Source organism: Grammomys surdaster, unplaced genomic scaffold, assembly GCF_004785775.1.
Source record: "Grammomys surdaster isolate TR1022 unplaced genomic scaffold, NIH_TR_1.0 126118, whole genome shotgun sequence".
Classification (NCBI taxonomy): Eukaryota; Metazoa; Chordata; class Mammalia; order Rodentia; family Muridae; genus Grammomys; species Grammomys surdaster.
This window is the reverse complement of record NW_021620926.1, coordinates 6,472,806-6,495,962: the sequence shown is the minus strand read 5'-3', so window position 1 is coordinate 6,495,962 and position 23,157 is coordinate 6,472,806. Positions and strand designations below refer to the sequence as shown.

Genomic DNA, 23,157 nt, shown 5'->3' with positions numbered 1-23,157 from the left:
ATAGTAAAATGTAATATCTGCAATTTCCTTACTCTTCATGTTCTATCCAGTGGGCAAAGGTGGCAGACATGCCACACATTCCTGAAAACTTTCTACGTGGCCATCTGCAGTGGGACCCAGCAGTTCCCAGCACGCCAGGGCTGGTTCCCGCCTTCTTAACCCTCCATCCATGTGTGAACCTTGAGGTGAGAAAATCAAGCCTCTAGGCACCTTGGTCTCTTAGGTGCTGAGCAAAGGAGCTCACCATTGTTTCCTCTCAGAGGGGAAAGCATCAGACTGGTCAAGAAGTTACTAGTAGCACAGGCTGGCCTCTAACTGTCGCTAGTCCTACCTCAACCTCCTTGGATTACAAGATGTGCGCTACCCAGCCTCTACAAAGTAGCTCTTTCTAGACTGAGCTACTGTGATAGTCATGGCTCTCACCCTCCCCACAGAAACTGAGGAGCCCAAAAGGCTACACTACCGGGATCCCAAGAAGGAAACTCGCCGAGGGCAACCACTGCAATCACAAGAGGATTTAATTAATCCAAGGCATTGGGGCTGCATGCTCACATAGGAGAAGCAGCAACCAAGAATGCACTCGGGCAGGAGCATATATACAGTTTGAACAGGGCAGGTGTTTTTTATGATAAACTGGTTGGTTGGCATTGATGGGCTGTGGGGGACCCTCTAACGGGGAGCTATCTGTTGTCAGATGGCTCCGTATGTCTGATAACCCAAGGTTTTTCTTGGAACCATGTGTCTTCACCCTTTTTGGAAAGGAAGAGATCTTGTGGTTTTTCTAGGGACTGTGTGGCCTCACCCTTCTGGGAAGGGAGGGGGTCAGAGGGTAATTTTCCATGGACTTTACAAAACCCTCCCAGGCCGGCACAGGGTCCAGCCCTCTTGGTTCTGTCATAGACAAGCACACAGCTTCTCTGATGGTATGCAAACATGTTTCCATGTCATCATGGAAACAAGCTACACATGAAGAAGCATGGTGGCAAGTGGGGACATGCTGGCGGAGGCTTCTACTGATGCTCCCATCGCTGGGGACTGTCCCCTACAGCAAGCATCACCGTTGATGTGGGCATGTATGCACACGCACCCAAGATTTGCTATCAAAACTCCACAAGCAGAACGTGGCAGAGAAAAGAAGTCCTGAAAAAGTCCTCTCGCAATGTGTTGGGGGGGGAGGTAGATAGGGAGCAGGTAGAGAGAGGGGAGAGGGAAAGAAGGAGGAAAGATGGAGAGATGAAGAGAGGGAGGGAGGGAGGGAGAGAAAATGCAGACAGCCATTTTAAGAATAATGTATTTTATTTCAGTAAACAAAACACAGGTTCTTCTAAAAATGTATAAAAATTCACACTTTTAATCATTTAAGTTAAAGGTCTAGGCCAGAAGTGTGTCCTCTTCTGTGAAGTCTTTGTTCTCTCTTCTCTGTCAGAGTCCACCCAAGCTGACATTTAAAGAGAAAAATCTAGAAAGGAAGGGAGACCCCAGAGTGAGACCAGTGCTGAAGAGAACAGCGTGATGCTTGGTACCAACTGCGCTTGCGCTTTGAGACTCCAGGGGCGGCCACTCAGCCTGACCTACCCATCAGTGCATTTGGACACCACGGATTTCTTCCTTTAACGCAGGCTGGACAAGCAGCTAGCCTGAGAGACAGGCTAGCTCTTGGCCAGTTCTATGTGGCTGTGTGCACATCCACGCTTGTGGCACTGGCTCAATGAAAAAGTGGACATAACAGGCGCCGATGAGCTCACAAGTGAGCTTCCCGCCCTCCTCTCAGCTGACAGGCATCATGACTATGCCTGCATCATAAACCTAACCAACACTTAACTCAGCTGTCTGCCCTCGGCATTTTAAACTGCTAATCATCCCCCTCTTCTCCAAGTAGCACTGAGACTAAGCACTTCCTGGTTATTTTCAGTTTTCAGTCAATAAGACAAGTTTTGAAAGGCAAGACGTTCCTCCGTCTGGAAAATCTCCACTCTGAGCGGCAGCAGCCTTGGGCGAGTGGCATACGGCAGTGCTCCTACAGTCTCGTCACTGTACACTTTGGAGGTGGCACGGCTGGGGCGTGAGTAGCATGGTTCAGTTCCCAGCTCAGTTCTCTACTGTTCTTTCAGCCTGACGTCACCTTGGGGAGTTGTCAGGAGGACTGAGGCATGACATGCTCAGTGAAACGCTTGCCCCAGTCTCGCTGTCACCAAGGAGCCTGCTTTTCTCATCAGCTCGAGGGAGCGCCTGCTTTCAGAAGCGTGGCATCAGGTGGGCAGGGCCGTGATGCCAGAAGCAGTTCCCATAGTAACCTGGAGCTGAACAGACTGTATAAGAATCACCTGTTGGATTTTCAAAGGGCAGGCTGCCCAGACTGAACGGTGGACATGGTGCCCTGCCCTGAGGCTGGAGCCCGGGAAGCTACGCTCTTAACAAGCAACACAGGAATCCACGCAGCCGTGTATAGAAATCCTGATCTTCAGCTGGGTTCTGGAAACAGAATCTAGAATCCTTGCTCGCCATATCTAAATCCTGATACTAAGAGAGGCTCAGAGTTCAGCTTGATAACGTGAAGAGACAGATTAAAATAATCAGGTATGTCTGTGGCAAGGTCTTAAGAATAGCTCCCAGGACCCTTGAGTCCTGACTTCCCCACGCATGCTCCAGAGCCCTCCAGCCCACCCCATGCACATAGAGAGGCACCAGCTACAGTAATAATGCCTGGGGAGGACATGTCAGGAAGGGCTGGCTAGGAACACAGGGGCATAAAAGTCTCCGCGATGCAGAAATGCCACAGGAACATGGGGAGAGGACTGGAGTAGTGGGCAGGTGAGGTTTGGCCAGATGATGAACAGGCTGGGAAGGGATTATTTGCCAACAGGGAGCCAGACATCATCCTGAAGAAAACAGGGTTCCTTAATTTGGCCTGTGTCCATCTCCTCCTCTGCCAAATGTGCATGCCTTAGTGCATGGGCTTTTCTGGTCTGCAGCTAGAGTCTGGGTCCTGAGCCACCCGCTCCCACTAAGAAGCACCACAGGCTCAGGGCAGAGGGTGGATACTCTAAATGGTCAGCAGTGGGGCTGAGGCTCTGCCTTTGCACCCTGGCTGCAGTGCCCATGTGCCCTCTTACAGCCCTTCAGAGCAAGGATGCAGACATTTCAGGCCACCACATCCTAGGTTGGGCACTGCCGCCCTCTGGACAGGTTTTGTTTGCAAACTCCAGTACCTCTAACATCTCTTCAGTTCTCTTTCTTCTCTGACTGCTGCTGCTTCTCAGCTTGCAGTTTTCTTTCCAGGCTTCTCCTTTGGAACATTTTTACTCCCGCAAAGGCCAGGCAAAGGATCAGGGTTTTTGCTGCCAGGATGTACAGCAGCAGGGGCACGTGTTCAAGGACCTCAAGGGAGAAAGACACAGGCAGGTTGCTCTAGCAGTGATGTGGAGTCTCCGGTTCCTTCCTTCTGCAAAGGTTACTGAGCACCTACAATGTTTCAAGCCGAGGCTAGACTCCTGGACCACACGGGTGTCCTAGTTAGCTTAACTGACAACTTGATACAATCTATAGTCATCTGAGAGATAGGTCTAGATTGGAGGATGTCAGGAGTCATCTAGGATAGGCAGGTGGCCTTCCTGGAGGTGGCCCACCATTTTTGCATGGTCTTGCTATGGGTGAGCTCCATGGTGTGATCTCAAAAAGACTTCATCTCAGGATTGCTTCTTGCAGCCGATAAGCCTTTCCTGTTATTATTAAATTAATATAGTAATCCCTGGGCATTAGCCCACACTATTGATCAGATTTCATACAGATTAACATAAAGATAAACTTTAATGAATTAGTGCTGTTTAGATGAATTAATGATTCTATAGACTTCTTGATTTGACTCAAATTTTAGTAAGTTTTAAAAGATGGTCTTAGTCACTTTGCTAGAAGGATGTAACAAAGTTAGAATCAAGAATAAAATGTGCCCACTCCTCATAATAGTAAGTAAAAGGCCGCATAATAAGAAATATAATGAGCTTTCATAATTACATTAAAAAGAGAAATAGACTTTGGACATTTTTGTGTTCAAGGAAAAGCATTTAAGTCCAAGGATAAAGTCACAGGTGTGCACTATGACAAGGCAAGGCCATGTAACACCTTATAATGAGCATATTAGAATGAATCGCTGCTTTGAACTAATATCAACATCCTTCTGTAACACCTATTTTATGTAACATTTTATCGCTGAGGTAATTTTCTAAAGAACTTTTTGTCTAAGAAGATATAGGAAGACCAGAGAAAAGAAATAAAGTTGTTGGTTGGACGGTTTGGCTTGGGGAGCTCTGCCCCGTCCATCCGTCTGTCTGTCCGTCCATCCATCCATCCATCCATCCATCCATCCATCCAAAATGTACATGTCTGTTTGTCTATATGTACACGTGTGGGTTATATATGTATATAAGCATGCATGAATACTTGTTGTTTGTGACAGATGATCAGGCCTGGACAGAGTGTGTGTGTTTGTGAATGTATATATGTCTGTGCATACTTGCCTGTATAAAGCATCTTAATTATTTTTCTTTCCTTCCTCTCTGGTTCACAAAAAGTTAACCAGCCTAGCCACAGAGGCTTCTGGCTGCCTGGACAGAGACAGGAGAGATAGCAATACATTTTTCACTAAATTCCCCGCTGCTAGGCAATAGTGTTAGTTGCCCAAGCCAGCGTTTTTTAACCACAGAATAAGCAAGAAAGTTTTTAGGATTTTTTCAAAAGTTTATCAGCAAGCATTCAGTATAGTGAGAGGGCTAGAAGGCCAGAGACCATCAGTCTTTAAAGCTATCTCTACAACTTATGCTGTGTCCCATTTTTAAACTGTAACGGGCTGGGCTGGTTCCCGGCAGGAGGAGCTGCCTAGACCAGACTGGTTTGTGGGCATGTCCATGGGGAACGGTCTTCATTATTAACTGATGTAGGAGGGCTCAGCCTACTGCAGGCGGCACCATTCCCAGGTAGGTTGCCCTGAGTTGTATATGAAAGCTAATCTAAGGGGCTGGAGAGATGGTCAGGGTTAGAATGAAACCAGTCCCCAGCTCCTGATTCCAATTCATACACATCTGCGTCCCTCCAAATGTATCTAACCCTTTAGTGATTCACTCTGCCGTGTAGCACATGGAGCACCAGTTGCTATCTCCTGGAAAGTCTGTGCTCTGTGCTTTCTGTAGACAGTCTCCTTTTGTCCACACTCCAGCCCCATGACGGGGACAGACCATCATGACTGAAACAGATGAGGACTGTAACTCTGGGGAGGTGGCGGATGGGTGAGGAGAAAGCAGGGCCCACCAACTGTGGACTGCCGACTCTCCATCACTCAGTTTTCTAGTTACACTTCTTGCCCTTCCACCTGAATCTGGTTTACAATTAAGTCCTGCATGTTGGCCACAACTCAGCTGGATTCAATACCTTAGACACCATGTAACTCTTAGGAATGGCATGAGTGAGGAAGAAGATACATTCTAGTTGCTTAATTTAACTAAGACAGTAACTATGTCCACTCTCAGCCACTAGTCACCGAGGAGTGAGGATCACACAGCTGAGCAGTCTAGCTGGCGGGAGATGTGAACATTGCCACATAAACCTCCTAACATTCCCTAGGCTGCTTGAGACTGAGACTGCCTTAGATCTGTACAGCATACTGTCTCTCATCCCCATGGATACACCCTGGGATCCTTGTAAGATGGAGCCCACGCCACAGCCCACGGTTCTCTAAGGTACAAGTCCCAGACAGCTTCAGCAAGGGCAGGGATGTATTATCTGAACAGGAAGGTAGAAAACAAACTGGAAAGGAAATATAGCTGTCAGATACAGGCTAGGTGGCTCCATTATTTATTTTCTTTTTAAGGAGTCTAGAGAGGCAAGAGTTCCCAGGCCAGGGCAGGGGGCAATGTCAGCGGGAGGGCAGGCGATGCCAGCAGAAGGCAGCAACACTAAAGGGCTAAAGAGTTTGCCCCCCTCTCTGCCCCAGAAGGGTTAGAAACTGGCTTCAACTGGCCTTAATTTCTCACTCATCTCCTCTTATCCTTTAAGCTCCTTTTCTCTCTCAAAATATGCAGACCTGTACTGCTGGAGCGGGTGAGATCAACTGTGTGTGTGTGTGAGGTCGTGTGTGTGTGCATGTGTGTGCGCATTTGATCATGTGTGAGTGCGTGCATGTGTGTGCATGTTTGTATATGTGTACACATGTTCATGTATGTGTGTGCACAGGTGTGTGTTCAAGCATGTGTTCATGTGCTTGAGTGTGTAGCCGTGTGTTAAGTGTGTGTATGTGCATGTGAGTGCAAGCATGCATGCATGTGCGCGCGCGCATGTGTACATGTGTTTATGTGAGTGGGTGTGTACATTCGTTCATGTGTGCTGTGCCATGTGTGTGTACACATATGTATATGTGTACACGTGTTTATGTGTGTGAGTGTGTATGTGCTTATGTGCACATGTGTTCATGTATGAATGTGTGCAGGTATGTGTTCAAGCATGTGTTCATGTGTATGAGTGTGTTAAGTGTGTGTACATGTGTGTGCATGTGAGTATAAGCATGAATGCATGTGTGTATGGGTACATGTGTGCTCATGTGTGTGTGACTGCATGTTTTATGTGTGCTGGTCCACTTGCTTGTGCCTACATGAGGATTGTTTTTCTCTTACTCTTCCTGAACATGGAGCCCAGCTCAGGATTTCAGCTCCATTAGCTGGCCAGCAAGCTCCTGGGACCTGCCTGACTTCAGCCGCCCTGTGTAGTCAAGGCTAGCCCTGAACTCTCTGCCTACCTATCTTTACCTGGTCCTATCTCTACTGGATCCTTCTGACTCTCCCTCCCACCTTCTGGCATTGTAGGTGTGCATCAGCCTGGCTAATCGGCTGTTCTTTTAACCAACTCCCACTTTACCTCAAGGCTCTCGGGTATTTAATTGAATGAATCCTGCCCTTTCCCATAGCCATATGCAGACAGCCAACACCCAGGTATGCAGACAGCCAGCAGACTATGCTCTGCTTGCCTCCACCTCGGTTCCAATTGCTAAATCTAATGTTTTTTATTGGAATCTCTTTCATTCATTTCCCAGTCAGTTCAACTTGTCCTTGTTGCTCCCATGGGTAATTTATGACCTTTTAAAAGGTGGCTTCCATGAAAACCGAGTTTAGTTCTTTGAGAGAATCAAGTGTGGCTAGAAAAAAACCCCAATGCTTTTTGGCAAAACAGCTGGATGAGATTACGGATGAAGACCACAAAGACTGGACATTCTGTAAGATCTCAGTCCACTGTCTTCCCCTCAGGCTTGTGCATCAAAGTTATAAACGGATGTGTGGAGGCTGCAGTCTGAGAGCAAGTGTAGCATGGTCGGATGCTAACGAGGGCCTTTTCCAGGATATGGGACAGACTTGTGGCATCATGCAGCAGAAAGTGGGCTAGGTAGCTTTTTGGGGTCTGTTTTGTCAGGGCACTTAATGCTTTATTGACTTTTCTGTCGCTGGGATAAAGCACTCTGTTAAGTACAGATTTAGGAAGGAATGGCTTATTTCTGTTCCCACAACTGAGATTGCCACCAGAGGCACTGGTCCCACGCATGAGGGAGCCACATGGCCAGAGGCCCCACCTCGAAATACATCATACTGCCTCAGAAGTGCTACAAACAGATTTGAGAAGCACTACCATTCACCCATTACATCTGCTTCAAAGAAGCAAAAGCGAGGACTGCTAAGAGAAACTTTAATGGCCAGATGTTTGCAGAAAAGTGAGACAGTTTGAAGTTAGGGGAGGCATACTCAAAGAAAGGCCCAGCCTTCCTCCAGCAGTCTGGAGAACAAATGTAAATTCACAAGTTTTACATGTTTGAAACATTAAATGTGATTATCTTTTGTCTACTTTATTTTTTTAAAAAAAAAGCTCCACTCCCACCAGGCTCCATTGAACAGTCCTAAACCCATGGTAACAGAGACAGCCCTGATTAGACTCAGCAAGTCACAAAATTTAAAAAGGCATGGGTGTAAGTAGGGGTTTAAGGGGAGGAAGGGAAGTTCACAGGACTGGGAAGAGATGAGAGCCAGGAGTGAGGACCATCAGACACTAATGAATATGAGATTATTGGAGAACAGATACAATTTCTGAAAAAGTATCACTCTACTGATACAGTATCTACTGATACAGAGTATCTACTCTACTGACACAGTGTGTCTACTCTACTGACACAGTGTGTCTACTCTACTGACACAGTGTGTCTACTCTACTGAAACAGTGGATCTGCTCTACTGATACAGAGTATCCACTCTACTGATATAGTTGCTCTTACAATCTTCAATGCTATGGTGTGTGTTAAAGGCTTGGCTCCCTGGTAGTGTTACCATGAACTGCAGTGAACCTTCAGAGAGTGGGGCCTTTTGGGAGGTTCTCAGGTCACTGGAATTATGTCCACAGAAGTTTAAGGGACTCTGGTCTGTCTTTCCACTTTGCTCACTGGGTTCTAAAATGAAAAGTCTTACCTACTTCTATTCTCCACCAAATGCTGTCTGTCATCGTCCACCTCACATCCACAGCAAGGCTGGAATTTCCAGACCTGTGAGCCCAGGTATTCCGCTAGTGTGACAGACATCATACGTGGAAAGACAAAAACAAAAACAAAACCAGAATATACTTTTAAGAACTATTCTCACCTTCCAGTTCATGGCGGGCCGGCTGTGAGTTCACTTCTGATTGATGTAACCGGTATACACAAGCATGAGAGGCAGATGGAAGGTCGGGTCCAAGGAGCTGGAAGTTCTGATCTGGGAAAGAGAGACAGAGAAACGGGTCAACGCAGAGCTTCCAGGTAGAGCACATTAGGGAGCCACATCTTTGATAGGGAGAGGCCTGTGAACAGAGAGCAGGCAGAGGTGGGTCAGGAGTTCTGCATAAGGTGACCCTGTTCCTTGTGGCCCTCTGCAGCTCCCTGCACAGTGCTGTTGTGAAGCATCTGTACCCATCCGACTCCTCTGTGCACTTAAAGTCCACACTCATAAATGGTCCCACCCTCTCCTGACATGAAGACAAGCTTGTTTGGGGATGAAAGACTTTCTGGACACTAATTGTGCTCATCCTGGCTTAAAATAAAAACAAACCAAAAACTATTTGGAGGGGAAGAATAAATGACAGAAAAACAAAACAAAACTGTCCTGAGAAAATGACTAACTTGTACACAAAATTCCTTGAGCAAGGGAGATTGCAGGGACAGCCAGAGAACAGACTGTCCAGGGTCTTGTGTCTCATTAGCGATGACACCTGCCTTCACAGCCAGAACACCTGAGATCTGGATGAAGCTTCTGCACACGCCACTGTCAACCAGGTGGGCCCTGCTATTTCTGAAACTTGACTTTATAGGAAGTTATCCACAGCCTGACTCTACTGTGCTGTCTGTACTAACATGCTTAGATGAGGTAAGCCAGCAAGTCTCCATTTTACCCCCTTTACTTTATAGAGGGAAGACATAAGGCCTAAGTCCTCTGGTGTGTAACCAGAATATGAACCTACCTAGTACCAGAGTTCTCTGTTCCAAATGGGTGTCTCTGGGTTCTTGGTACCGTATTTTAAAAATTGAAAGTGCATATAGATCAAAAAGTGACAAGGAATTCTGTTCAGAAGCACAGACATGGCACAGGCCAGGTACTCTACAAGACACCAACAGGCTACTTGAGCTGGAGTGGACAAGCCTGTGGCTTCCTTTTGTGAGTTCAGGATGGTTGGTAGCTGACTGATAGCAGTTGGGTGTCCTTTGATTCTAATTTATATGGGTTATTAAAGCTTTAGTTCACATCCTTTCCCACAATGCATTTGATTTTAATCCTGTCTGCTCCAAATTAGGTACAGCCAAAAGAGGGCAAATAGGGATTTTCCCCCCTAAATGTTCATTTTAAGGTCATAGTTTGCCTTACTGTACATGCACTCAAAACCAGTATATGTTGGGTCTAGCCATGTTCCCTAGTTTCAGGATATATTTGGTCAGCAAAAGGACTTACTGAGGGTCGTTGCTAAGGAGCTATAGTTTGGAGTGTCCATAAGCCTCTGTTTAAAGAGAGGTGTGCATGCAGCTCTGTATGGGTGTGGGGGAGAGCCCAGCTTGCTGGGAAAGCACTATGTGTAGCTCAAATCAAGCAGAGCCCCAGGTCTCCCTTCTCCTTGTCTATCTTACATTCAGTCAGTCAGGTCTGGGAGCTTTAGCCTCAGCAAGTCACCTGGATACAGAGGGAGAGCTTCAAGATCACTTTCCTTCATGAGAACTTAAGACTAGAATTAAAAAAGCAATGTGAAATTCCATACATCTTATACAACGGGTTTCCTTAAGTAAACCTCATGGGAAATGGTGCAGGAAAAAAATTTCCAGTTATAAAAGTATCTAATATATAAAATTCAGACCTCAGTCTATTCAAGGTTACAGAACTTAGAAAATCAACTAGCTATTGGCACAAGATAAGCAAGTTTTGCCTTTGGCTTGTGCAAAGTCAGATAAACCAAGAAACATATAATTCAAAGCTTTATTTAAAGGTGATAGGGATAGCTGAAGGTGCCCACTTCCTGCAAGTGTTTGCCTTTAAATAGCAGCAGATTCTGCCCTACACTGGAAAAATGAGTTCTTTGCATGTTATAACCTGCTGCTGGAATGTACTTTGGATGTCTAATAATCTTAGGGATTAGCCATACTGTATATAAAACAAAATATCTACATTCGTTTCCATTTTGTTTTTATAATTCTTTCTTAATTGAGTTGTATACCTATTATATGGTAGATGATTTAACTGTTTCCCACAAATCACCTATGTGAATTGATATGCTCAGGATAGTGACCCCCAAGGTCAAGGAAAACAAATGGGCCCAATATGCTTACAAGAGGAAATAAATGAAAGAAAATACCCAGGGGTCTGGGGGTCTGGCAAACCTACTACACTTAGCAGCAATGTGCCCCTGGCCTCTCAAAGCTTCTTTCATCAGTAAGTTCTCCTTCAGAAGTTGGCCAGTAATCACTAAGAAGCATGAGTGACACATGAAAGCATTGTTGTCTTGATAATGTCTCTCCTTTGCTAATGGTCCTGCTGGATAACAAACAGCAGTGCGGCAGGATGTAGTCAGTACAAGACGACAGGCATGGGGTAAAGAATAAGGGCAAGGAGGAGGAGGACAGGGCTCTACTCCAGATGGCAGTGAGGGCCAGGCATATGACCTGGGAAAGTTGTTAGCCTCCTGAGCCAAAGCGCTCTTGGAATATCAGGGACCAAATATTAAGTCTCCCACTCTGGAGTTCACAACTCTCTGCTCTCTCTGATGTCACAGAAACTGATGTCAAAAAGACTGGCGCCTAGAGGGTTAAAAAGGTAAGGTCTCTGAGGAGGAAGCAGAGGGCTGTGGGTGTGGCTCAGCCAGAGTGCTAACCCAAAGCTCTGGGTTCAATCCAAGTAACTCACAAACCAGCCATGGTGGTACAAGCCTGTGTAATCCTAGCACTTGGGAGGTGGAGGTCTGGAGGTCAAGGAATTGGAGTTCAAGGTCATCCAAAGCTACAGAGAAAGAGTTCGAAGCCAATCTCAGATACAGGGCATCCTGTCACAGAGAGAGAAAGAGAAGAAAAAAAGAGGAGGAGGAGAAGGAGGAGGAAGTAAAAGCAAAGGGAAATTTGTAATGGTATGAAGTGGGTGGGGTGAGTAAAAACGGCCCAGATCAGCCCCGTTCGTTTTCACCCATTGCTTTAAACTACACACACCAAAGTAGACGTTTTCACTGCAGCTCCCAAACAAATGGGACAACCAAGAAAGCTAAATATAACAGTGAGCGTCTGCTCTGATATCACGGACTCCTGGTGCCATTCAGAAACAAGCAGCAGCTGGCAGCAGAGGGTGAGCCAAAGCCACCAGGGTGAGGACAGCTGGAGGCCATTAAAATATAAGAAACAGCAGGGAGCTGTCCGGGCTTAACCCTTAACGACCACAAAAGGGCTTAGATAATAAAACTGCTAGTAGTTTTGATCTTCATTGCAAAGCAGCTTGCCAGGTTTTATTCTAGAAACAAAGAAGGTATTCGCTCACTTTGATTACACCAATTAAAACGACATGAACAATATTCTGCTCACGAGCTCCCTGTGCTCCTTGGCAGGGCTAACAGAGTCGTGGGGCCACCTATCTCAGCATATAACCCACCCACTCGTCCTCTGAGCAGCCGGGTGAACTGTCTGAACGGCACAGTCTCTACCCCCTTCACTCCAATTCCTCAGCCAATCATTTAAAGTATCGGTAGGTTCAGGTAGCCTGTGACCCCTGAACCTCAGTTACCCGCTCCGCATAGGCACTGGTTTTCAAGAAACCCAGACCCTCTTTATCCGGGTGGCCAGATTCCAAATTTCAAAGCTTTGGAGAGCCTATGAGTTATGGTGCACCTCCCTCCTAGCTGGAACGGCACACCTCATGTGAGCAACTTTGGCGCCTCTGCAATCTGGGGCACCACAGAATCAAACGGGGCTTTGCTATCCCTGGGTACTTGGGAGCGCCCAGCCAGGTTCTCGCCCTCACGCATTTGCTTCACAAGAGGAGAGGTAGAAGGCCGGGAGTTATCATCGCTCCTTCCCTGCGTCCCCAAAACAAGGCGACCAGACTATAAGGGTTCCGCGCAGTGTGGCAGTAGCCAGCAAGTGTCATCCCGAGAGAAGCACGAACGGGAGTTGATCAAGGGATCCCCACTCCCCAAAGACTCAGTCACACACTTACAACTCAAGGCGGCTGGGCCTCCTCGCTTGGTGCTCACAAACCACGACTCCCACAATCTCATCGTGAAAACTACATGTCCCAAAATGCACCGCTAGAACGGAAGCGCCGTCGTGAAGGGCCTGGCTTGATACGCAGGCTCAGTGGCTCTAGGGTTCTAGCAGATGCGCTGGCGTCAAGGAGCGTGTTGCTCAAAGCGCAGGCGCTATGGGCGTCAGGGCAGTTTCCCGGGGATCTCAGGCTATTGCAGAAACCCAAATAGGACCCCTGAGGGTGGTCCGCAGGGGTTGAGGTGCGGCCTGGGGCCCTTTGCTCATGTCCGCTGGATGTTGACTCCTCTTCTACACAGGTGAAGAAATAGGTCCCAGGAGTTTTGTTTTGTTTTGTTTTGTTTTGTTTTGTTTTGTTTTGTTTTGCAGCCTTAGCCTTCCTCCACGGGGACAAGAAGAATGCCTCTCGGTTGGGATAACTGAAGGATACCCTGACTTTGGGGTCCCAGTTTCATTTCTAACCAGTGAATCCCAAAAGCGTGCCTGGTGGCAAGGCTCAGAGCAGCCCTGTACAAGGCTATAGAGAGGGAAAGTTCTCACCAACTCCCTCTTTTGTGGAGGCGGGAGCTGATGCCCGGTGCTGACACTAATTGCAGAGTGGATACTTGAACCCAAGAAATCTAGCTTCAGATCTCATTATGTTTCTTTGTGGAGATGAAGTAGAAAATGTTAGCGTGCAGAGGGTTTCACAGACCTGGTTGTGCCAACAAGAAAATATCACTTTGAGTCTATCGTTTAACTTAATTCTACGAGACATATAAAAGAACACGCTATAATGATAACATTTCACAAATGATGAAACAGAAACACAAAGAATGGCTTTTTTCCCCCTAGAGGGTTAGGCCAGCACACGCCAGACCTGGGGCTCACCACAGGTTGTGAGACTAGGAGCAGATCAGCCCCTAGCACCTGTTCCTTTTACGATAACTTCGAATCTGCACTTTAAGACTGAAGTATTACTCAGGTGTGTGGAACCAGCAGGCTAAGCAGAAAGACTCGAAAGGGGACATGGATAGAAAAAAATCAGCTGTTTGACTTGACATTTTCATTTCAAAAGCCTCACTGGAGGGGGAAGCTGGGGTAAATGGATCAACAACTGGACACTGGTCCAACGTGCTACTACCTGCTGTTAACATAACAAAATGCTTGACAGATGCAGCTTAGGGGAGCAAGGGCTTGTCTAAGCTAGCTGAGTCCAGCCGGGAAGAGAGTGATGGAGGCTTGTGCTCACTTGGTCTCCTTTAGGTTCCATCCAGGATCCCAGCCTAGGGAATGGTGATGCCCATTTAGAGTATGTGTTCCCACCTCATTTAACCCAATCTATGTATTTCCCCATGGGCATTTCCAGAAGCTTGTCTGTCACCTGAGTCTAGATCCTGTGAAGTTGACCATATTAACTACTACATAAAGATGTAGCATCTCTCCTGTTCTCCCTAAATAAAATCGACTGATTGATGCCCATGTTATAACCATATTTTCCAGTGATGATGAGAAAGTATGCTTAATGAAAGCCTGGACTTTACCACCAATATGTTTTCCTGGGTAACAGATAAGCCAAGTGAAAATTTACAAACACAGGGAAGGGGGTGTGTGTTTTGTGTTGTGTTCTGAGGGAGAAACAAAGCTCCTTAGACCTGCAAGGGGCATGCCCAGCAGAGTCTCCATGTTTGTATTTCAAAGAGCTATTTCTAGATGCTAGAAGAATTATTCTTGCAGGGTCTCAGTATCTGCATTTCTAAGAGACATTTATTTTTTAAGATGGAAGAAGAATTACTCCTCAAAGGGAAAGAGAAAGGATTTGTAATTGCAAGCTTTCTCACTGCTATGAGAGGGTTCTGAGAAGCCTGCCTGCCTTCTTTGGCTGGATTGTACAGTCAGTCTCCCTGGTCGTGGTTCATCTTTCTTGGGCAAGTACTTTAAGGGGCTGGCTAACCATTTTGAGCTGTTAGAAAAAAATATATTAATTTATCCAAGTCTCTTGGGATATGAAGGTCAATGAAATAATTTGTACCAAGAGTATACAATATATACTGGCCAAAGTTGGAGCCTAGTCAGGAAGGAGGCTCAGGGAACCTTGACTTGATTAAAAAAAAAAAAAAAGAAAGAAAGTCATTATTAGGGTAGAAAACCTGGCTGGATACAGCCCCAGGCTAGGATCTCTGGGTCTGGGCTATCTAGGTTGGCCGTGTTGGTGTTCATCAGCATGTTAGGCTTCTGGTCTGCAGAAGGAAGCTACTCCTAGCACGTCTTCTCTTGGACTAGGAATGCCTTACTCTAACACTATTTACCTTCTCTGGTAGCGTACATGCAAACATGTTGCAGGAAGCACGTGCTTTATGTACATTGTATCCCCTTCTATAAAGAGACAAACATTGTAGTTGGCTTTATGGTTTGTGACCACCAAAACTCATGTTAAAACTTGAGATGAGAGGGAGGCATTTGAGGTGCTTCCCCCCATCCCAAAAAGAAATGCACAGCCTTTTGTGGAGGGAGCTTTATCAGTGGTAGTCAGTGGACTGCACTGACTACCAGGGAACACACTGTTATAATGAGGGTGTGTCTGTTAGCTGGTCATCCTTTTTCTGTCATATATTAAAGTCATATGATATCTTCACCAGGAACCTCAGATGCTAGTACTCATGCTCCCAGCCTCCAGAACCACAGAATAACTCAGAATAACCCCTAGGAATCATCCAGTCAGGCACCATCTTATGGGAACAGAAATGGTCTCCTTTGACTCTTGTCTTTGTCCTCTGAGGCTGGAAGGCCCACTCACAATGGCTGTGCCCTGGCCATGGTGTACTAAAGACATGGGGAATGGACAGCATGATGCTAGGGACCAACATGGCTCTCGTTTGCCCTGGACATCCTACCTGCAGCTATTCTGTCCTCATCCTCATGTCTCTGTTCCAGCCACATCCACTTCCCGTTGAGCTCTGTTCAGACCTGTCACATTCCAGTGTCACAGTCCCCCATGTGTGAGTTCCTCAACCTCCCCATGACCCATCCCCAACCCCTCTACAAGCTCCCACACCTCGAGATGTCACTCTCCTCTCACTCCCAGGTCCCAGGCCAGTAACCCAAGTAGATAAATGCCATGAAGTTGATTTAATGAAGAAAAGATCTAATCTGGATAGATTGCAGTCTTCTCATCTGTAGGTGAAGTGGTACAGGGTGACCTCCAAGGTGCCCTTCAGCTCTGGCATGATGACACTATGTATTCTGTTGTGCAAAATATTCATTTTATTTTTTTAAGGACAGGTTACATTGTATCACACACGTAACATGATGTTTTGAAGTGTATACACATTGTGAACTGACTAACATATCATCTCATCTAGTTACTGTGTTGTGGTAAGGATACTTACTATCCTCAGGTATCAGTTTTTAAGAACAAAAGGCAGAATTATTGATCTTGCAGTGCAATGGATTTAGAATGGCTTGGAACCTCAGCTAGCCCCTCCCACCAAGTCTCCTGAGGGTTGGGTTATGGGTGTGCATCCCCAGCCCCATTAAAATCTGTAGCCTTTGACCAACATCTCTCTAGCCCGCAACTGTGGTGCAAAGGATTAAATAGCCATGGTCTAGCTTGCATCAGACATCTAGAGGGTGTTCTGTAGCTTCCACCTTGTCAAACACGTCTGAAAATAAGCTATAAATCGGATCTAACATTAAGTAAAGAGAATGATGTTTAGGAAGAAAGGCTGTACTTTTTCAAGTCAGAGAGCTTTTAAAGTTTAAGTTTCTGTAAAAAGTTAAAAATATGTTTGGTTGCACTGAGGGTGGGGGTAGGAGGGGGGCTCTTGAATATTTTCTGCTTCTGGTGTGGATTATTTGTCCTTTCAGTGTTTGTTCTGTCCAGACGTCTAAATCAGTTAAATACCAGGAAAGCTGTGAATGCAGAATAACCCCACACTTCTGTCCACTGATCACCTTGGACTCGCTGCCCGTAAATCAGTAAGTGAATGCTCTCCAGTCAGTTCACCAAGCCCGAGAGAGATTTAAACTCCAGCTTCTGAACAGGTTTGACTTATTCATAACTTGAATTTGCTACATCCAGACTAATATTTCATGAGAAAGAAGGTCGAAAGATTTGTAAATATCTGCTTTCTATTCCCACTGCCCTTGCCCAGTCCCACTGCTCCATGTTTGCCTCTGTTCTTATGATTGAAATAGATTTAAATGACATTTACAATGCACAGCAAGTGAAAAAGAGATCCTTAGCATAAAGTATCACCCCGACAGGCTCACCTAAACCACTGAGATAGAAACATCACCTGCGTCAACTGGCTAGCTAGGCTGCACAGAGGAACTAGCTTTCTTCTGAGCAAGGACAAGTGGGGCTCTTGAGGCAGCAGAAGCACCCCATCCTAGCCAGACAGACCCTTGTTCTTTATCAGGGTGACACTGTGAACCCTGTCGCCCCCATGTTCTCATGGATGGTGGCCTTGGAGTCTTCCAGATGCAAGATTTGACTTTTATACTTCTCCTGCCAGTCCTCCACAATGTACTGGTGGTACGGGTCCTGAGAGTGTTCCCGCCGCTTTGACTTCACTGTGCTCACCAGGATGGCCACCACGATGAACGAGAACATGCCGATCATTACCATGAGGTACAGGATGACGTAGTAGAAGTTCTCGGCATCCACTCTGGCCTGGAGTGCCTGCTCCTCAGCTGTTGTGTTCCTCCTCCAGTTGTCCATATAAGTAATAAAAATCTTTTTGAAGACATCCTCCAGTGTCTGGGTCAAATTGGCTAATGTGGCCATGCTTCCCCCTTGCTGTAACTAAATGAGAATAGAGATTAGCAAGGTTAAGGCTCTTTCTCTGTTTGGCTACCTCCAGGGAGGTAGGGAGGTGAGAGCAAGTGGAAAGAACGCAGTTTCTAAGCCAGGCTACTGATAAATTGAATTCAAAATTGGGTAGTCTTTAAATCAAACACAGTCATTTTTATTCATTTTTGAATGCACTGTTACAATAAATGTAATAGAAGACATAATGCTGTATAAAGGCATTTATACACTATATACGCATAAATTAAAATGGAGAAAGACTAGAAAGAAGTAGACCAAAAAGTGTACATATATACAGACGCTTTTATAACCATGTATTTTTGCTTTTCTTGGCATTTTTCTTGAATCTTGAATTCTTATCAATCATCTTGCATTTGTTTGTGCTGAAAAACATGGGTGATCTCTCAGTCGATAGCAAATGCATTCATGTGTGTACATGTGTTCATGACATGCATGCAGCATGCTTGCTGTTCAAAGAAGCAGTGGAACTTTGCTTTTACAAACTGCAGGGGTTTATGTGCAGCAATAAGGCAAAAGTTTGCAAAGATAGACTTTTAAAAATATGTCCTATGTCCTAAGCTTACCAGGTGTGCCCGACATATGGCCCAAGATAGTTATATATGCAGCCTCAAAGCATAAAGCTCCTTAAAACACTAAGAAATTATGAGGTGCTGTTTGTGTGTGTGTGTGTCTGTGTATGACTGTGTGTGATGTGCGTGTGGTGTAAGTGTGTATGTATGTGGTGTGTGTGTGATGTGTATGTGTAGTATGGTATGTATGGGTGTGTGGGGTGTATGGTGTATGTGGTATGTGTGTAGTGAGTGTGAGTGTATGTGATGTGTGTGTGGTATGTATGTGTGTACATCTGTTGCAATTTATGAGACATTTTTCTTTGTAACTACTTGATCACACAGTTCTGGTGTGTGAACTTTGTTGATGTCATTTGTCACAATGTCAAAAGGTTAGCTGTTGCTGGTAGACAAACGATACACACATGTGCGCGTGCACACACACACACACACACACGCCCCTCAGAAAAGGGTATTTTAGATAGTAACACCAAAAAATAAACCGAGTTTTCTTCACAGTTAAATCCGTCTCTCATATTCATCTTCACGGCCTCTGTGCAGCCACTGCTATTGCTCTGAAACACTGTGTGGTCCTCCTGGAAATGTCTCTTTAGGCTGCAGGTGCCCTTCTCTCCCTGCACAAGGACACCTTCTCTGTAAGATGGAAAGTAGGGCTATACCATTACCTTACATCACAGGATGCAGGACCTTCCTGTTGCTCTTAAAATAACCTCCTAATTCCTTAACAAGATTTACCTGGCCTGAGTTCCCACCTGACCCACTCCTGCACTTGACCCTTATAGTATGAGAGATATGGCTTACGTGCATTATAATGAGGGATAGGGCTTATGTACATTAAAAGATGAGAGATACGGCTTATGTGCATTATAAGGTGAGAGATATGGCTTATGTATAGTAAGTATATCTTATGTATGGCTCATTATAGTATGAGAGATATGGCTTACATGCATTACAATGAGAGATACAGCTTATGTGCATTAAAAGATGAGAGATATGGCTTATGTGCATTATAGTATGAGAGATATGGCTTACATGCATTACAATGAGAGATACAGCTTATGTGCATTAAAAGATGAGAGATATGGCTTATGTGCATTATAGTATGAGAGATATGGCTTACATGCATTACAATGAGGGATACGGCTTATGTGCATTATAAGATGAGAGATATGGCTTATGTGTATTATAGTATGAGAGATATGGCTTACATGCATTACAATGAGGGATACGGCTTATGTGCATTATAAGATGAGGCATATGGCTATGTGCATCCGGCTAGTTATGATTACTTCTTTTCCTCCCAGCCATTTCTTGTCTGAGAACATTTCAGTCTTGCCCTACCTCCTAGACTATTACACCCTCTCCCACCTCAAAGCCTCATCTGGAGAAGACTGCCCATGAATTCCCAGAAATTAATTCTCTCATAAAACATCCTTCCATTGCTTTCATTGAGAATCTTGTTCATATATATATATATATATGTTTTTAAAAGACATATTTAAATTTAATGCATGTGGGTGTTTTTTCTGCATGTATGTATATATATATATATATCTATATCATATGCACGACAGGTGCCTCAAGAGGCCCGAAGTAGGTATTATAAGGTATTATAGCCCTTGGAAGTGGAGTTATAGATACTTGTGAGCCACCATGTGTGCTCTGAGAACTGAACTCTGGTCCTCTGTAAGTGCAACTCTGCCTCCACTGAGCCATAGCTCCCGTCCCTCTGACATTTTAACTTCTGTTCTTCAAAGGTCTCTAAGATCTCTCTTTCCTTCTTGCCAATCAAAGCCTGGTAGGCTAAAGAGAAAGTTAGCAAACAGATGAGATTGATCCCAAGTACACTCCAAGCACCCTTTCCAAGTGATGTGGCAGAGGTGTGCACTGTCGTTTAAATAATGACATTTGCTCTGAAGGAGTGTAGCCAAAGTTATTTTTCTCCATGAAGTTTATGTATGCGTATAGGAAGCTCTAAGTTCACTTTCAGGGGACATGCAAGCTCTCTGCCATCCACAGGTATCCTGAGGAGAGAGACTTCAGCAAGGCACTCCACTGCAGCCACTCGGGCCTGCTTCCTGGTGTGGACATAGTTGGCAGCCCCGAGGGCTGAGTGGCCTGCGCTACTCATTGTTTGCTCAGCTCTTCACTGCTAAGCAGATCACGAGGACATTTTGTTCAGATTTAATTATAGGCTTGAAAGGGCCCACAGGGATTAAATAAATGCCTGAGTGCTGCCCTCGACCCAGGCTGAGGAAGTCGAGTCTGAAGGGCTTACTGTTTGCATACTGAGGCATGGGATGTGGCTTGGCTGGGAAGTCTAATGTTTCATGGCCACAGAAGAATTCAAGGCACTGTGTGCAAGCACATTTATTGATAGAGACTATGTTAAAACATATTCAAATGCTAAAGAGAACACACTGAGAGGAAAAGAGAAATATTAGGATGAAAGGCAGTCAGGGAGACAGAGAAGGAGCTATAAGGGAGGACTAACCAAAGCTAAAAATGCAGGAAAACGGCACACTTGGCACACCAATTTCCAGTAGTAAAGTAAGGGCAGAGGAGATGAAGGTTCAGTGGGCCAAATGCTAACTGCCAAGCCTGAGGGCCTGGGTCGTGATGAGTGGCACCTGCATGCATACGTAATCCCTGTGCTCCTGTGCAGAGATGGGACATATGCACAAGAGGGTCCTGGGAAGTTACTGTGCTAATTTGCCTGAACACAGCAGCAAACTTGGGAGTGGAAGATGAGGACTGACCCCGAGGCTGCCCTCTGACCTGCCCATACGCACTGCGGTCTGTCTGGGCTGGCAGTCGCACCACACAAGCACACACACACACACACACACACACACACACAAGCACACGCACACGCACACATAAACTCACACATACACAAATTAAAAAATCTGCAAAGTGTAAAGGATAAATAACAAGTTACCTTTAAAAACGATAAAGGGGTTGGTTAAGATTTTGACCCCTAGGATATGCAGTGACCTCACAGACAGCCATGCTTGGCACTCTTTCTTTCCCTCCATGAATCTCACACAAGGCACTGTGCTTTCGGAATACCCAGAGAACCCAGTGTACATCCACTGAACTGTATAAAATCACCATCTATGTAGGTCAGCATCATGCCATTCCACCTGTGGGAACTGTATTTCCACTCAGTGGGTCTTGCTGAGTCTCAGAACAGGATGGGTCTCAGGGGAATATGAGGCCAGCTTGCTCTTTGGTGGGCGGTTCGATGACAGCCTAGAGTGCTTAGCTCCATTTGTCTAACTAAGATCAGGGCTCTCAAATTGGCCACTGTGCCTAGGAGCAAGTGACCCAGGCCAGGGCCCAGGACTCAGTCTGTCTGATCAGAGGTAACACATCCCAGTAGCCCATTTTTCCACCTCTTGTGGCTGGTTGGCTCAAATGCATAAATGACAAAAGATGGAGACCACGCTCGCTTACTTTTGTTGGCTGTGCCCTGTCTCCTGGACACCGTTGATCCCCTCGTTCCCACTGTCCCTACCACAAATATACGATGTGACCTGACAAGGACACTCGGGACAGTTCGAGGAAAGTCACATGCATTTGACCCCAGTGACTGAGGCTTTCTTTGCTCAAAATATGATGGGTCACTGTCCTTATCTGAGTCTATGACAGCAAAGTCTTGAATTTTTATGTCAACGGTGGAAAAAAAAGATATGATTACCTACACTTAGCATGAATCCTTCATTAAAAAAAATACTTTCAACATTTTCATCTGAAGACATTTACTGAAGGAAGGAACCAGAAAAGCTTAGGAAGGAGCGGGGTGGGTAGAGAGAAGGCAGGTAGGAGTGAACAAGACCACAGGCCCAGAAAAAAAAAAAAAATATATATATATATATATTTCTGAAAAAGGAAAAAGATGTTATGCAATTCCTTTTAAAAAGATATATAATAAAACTTACCTATGTAGTATGTGAGCAATGCAAGAGGCCTTCAGAAAGCCAGGCTCTGCCGCTCTTACTGACTGATGTTAGCTCTCAGGACTGTATGTAAATCTCAGCAGGCTGGGCACGTGCAGCTTGAGACCAGTAAGCCCTTGCCGCCTGGAGTCTGCAATCCTGGGCTTTTACGAATCCAAATGTTTAATCTTATGTGGAAAGTTAAATACTGGCTGGCAGCTGGGAATTAACCTTGATGCCTTGACAGGGTGGGGCACGGAGTTGCCTGTGTAAAGCCTGGCTGTGGGTGATGGCTAAGTTCCCTCTGTGTGACAGTTTCTCGAACTTTTCCTGGGGATATGCAGGTGGACACCAGTGTACCAGTGGCAGACAAAAGTAATGATTCCATCCAAATCCATCTTGGTGAATCAGTGAGTTTATTAGAGTCACTTACAGAACCATGGATGAGAGATTCCTTGCAGAAATGTGGGTATCCCCCCATGGCTGCACAATTAAAGAGTCTGACCCACACATGGATGGAGATTTCCCCACGGCTCCATGCATAGAGCCCCCTTCAGCCAATGGTCCACACTCCTGAGATCAGCACCTCCTGAGATCTGGGTTGCATACCGATGGGAGGGGAGGGTGCAGAACAGAGTAGGTGAATAGAATCTCAGATGAAGTCCAGTGAGCCTCCCTGACACCTCGAAGGGAAGGTCTGTAGGTGTCAGCAGCCATCTTGTTGAGGGTCAGAGGTGGTCAATGTCTATTCTGATTAGGATGGAAGCTATGCTTGGAGCACTGCACAACAGGGACCCAGGATGCCCTCCTGCCCCAGTTAACAGCAAAGACAGTCCCTCACAGACACATGCTCAGGCCAATCTGATCTAGGCAATTCCTTCATTGAGCTCTTTCCCCAGATAATTCTAGGTTGTGTCTAGTTGACAATCAAAGCTGACCCGGGCAGGGCGTCCTCAGAGCACAGGGACTTCCTGAGACCTTTCATATATTAGCATCGTCGTGTGCCAGGTGCTTCTCTAGGGGTTTATTGTATTAACTTCATATTACCATCACCAC

The 23,157-nt window shown here is 45.7% G+C and overlaps 2 protein-coding genes across 2 annotated transcripts; both read right to left on the bottom strand.

The window, feature by feature from the left end:
- Positions 1–1,277: 1,277 nt before the first annotated feature.
- Positions 1,278–12,811, bottom strand: Smim11a (small integral membrane protein 11A). The gene is made up of 4 exons (XM_028756418.1): positions 12,732–12,811; positions 8,661–8,771; positions 3,210–3,378; positions 1,278–1,459 (listed from the first exon to the last, which is right to left on the bottom strand). The coding sequence occupies exons 2-3, from the start codon at positions 8,670–8,672 to the stop codon at positions 3,223–3,225; spliced, it is 168 nt and encodes a 55-aa protein (XP_028612251.1). The 5' UTR covers positions 8,673–8,771; positions 12,732–12,811; the 3' UTR covers positions 1,278–1,459; positions 3,210–3,222.
- A 3,192-nt stretch (positions 12,812–16,003) lies between these two features.
- On the bottom strand, positions 16,004–22,259 carry Kcne2 (potassium voltage-gated channel subfamily E regulatory subunit 2). Its single transcript, XM_028756426.1, has 2 exons — positions 22,105–22,259; positions 16,004–17,558 (listed from the first exon to the last, which is right to left on the bottom strand). The coding sequence occupies exon 2, from the start codon at positions 17,544–17,546 to the stop codon at positions 17,175–17,177; it is 372 nt and encodes a 123-aa protein (XP_028612259.1). The 5' UTR covers positions 17,547–17,558; positions 22,105–22,259; the 3' UTR covers positions 16,004–17,174.
- Between the last annotated feature and the right edge of the window lie 898 nt (positions 22,260–23,157).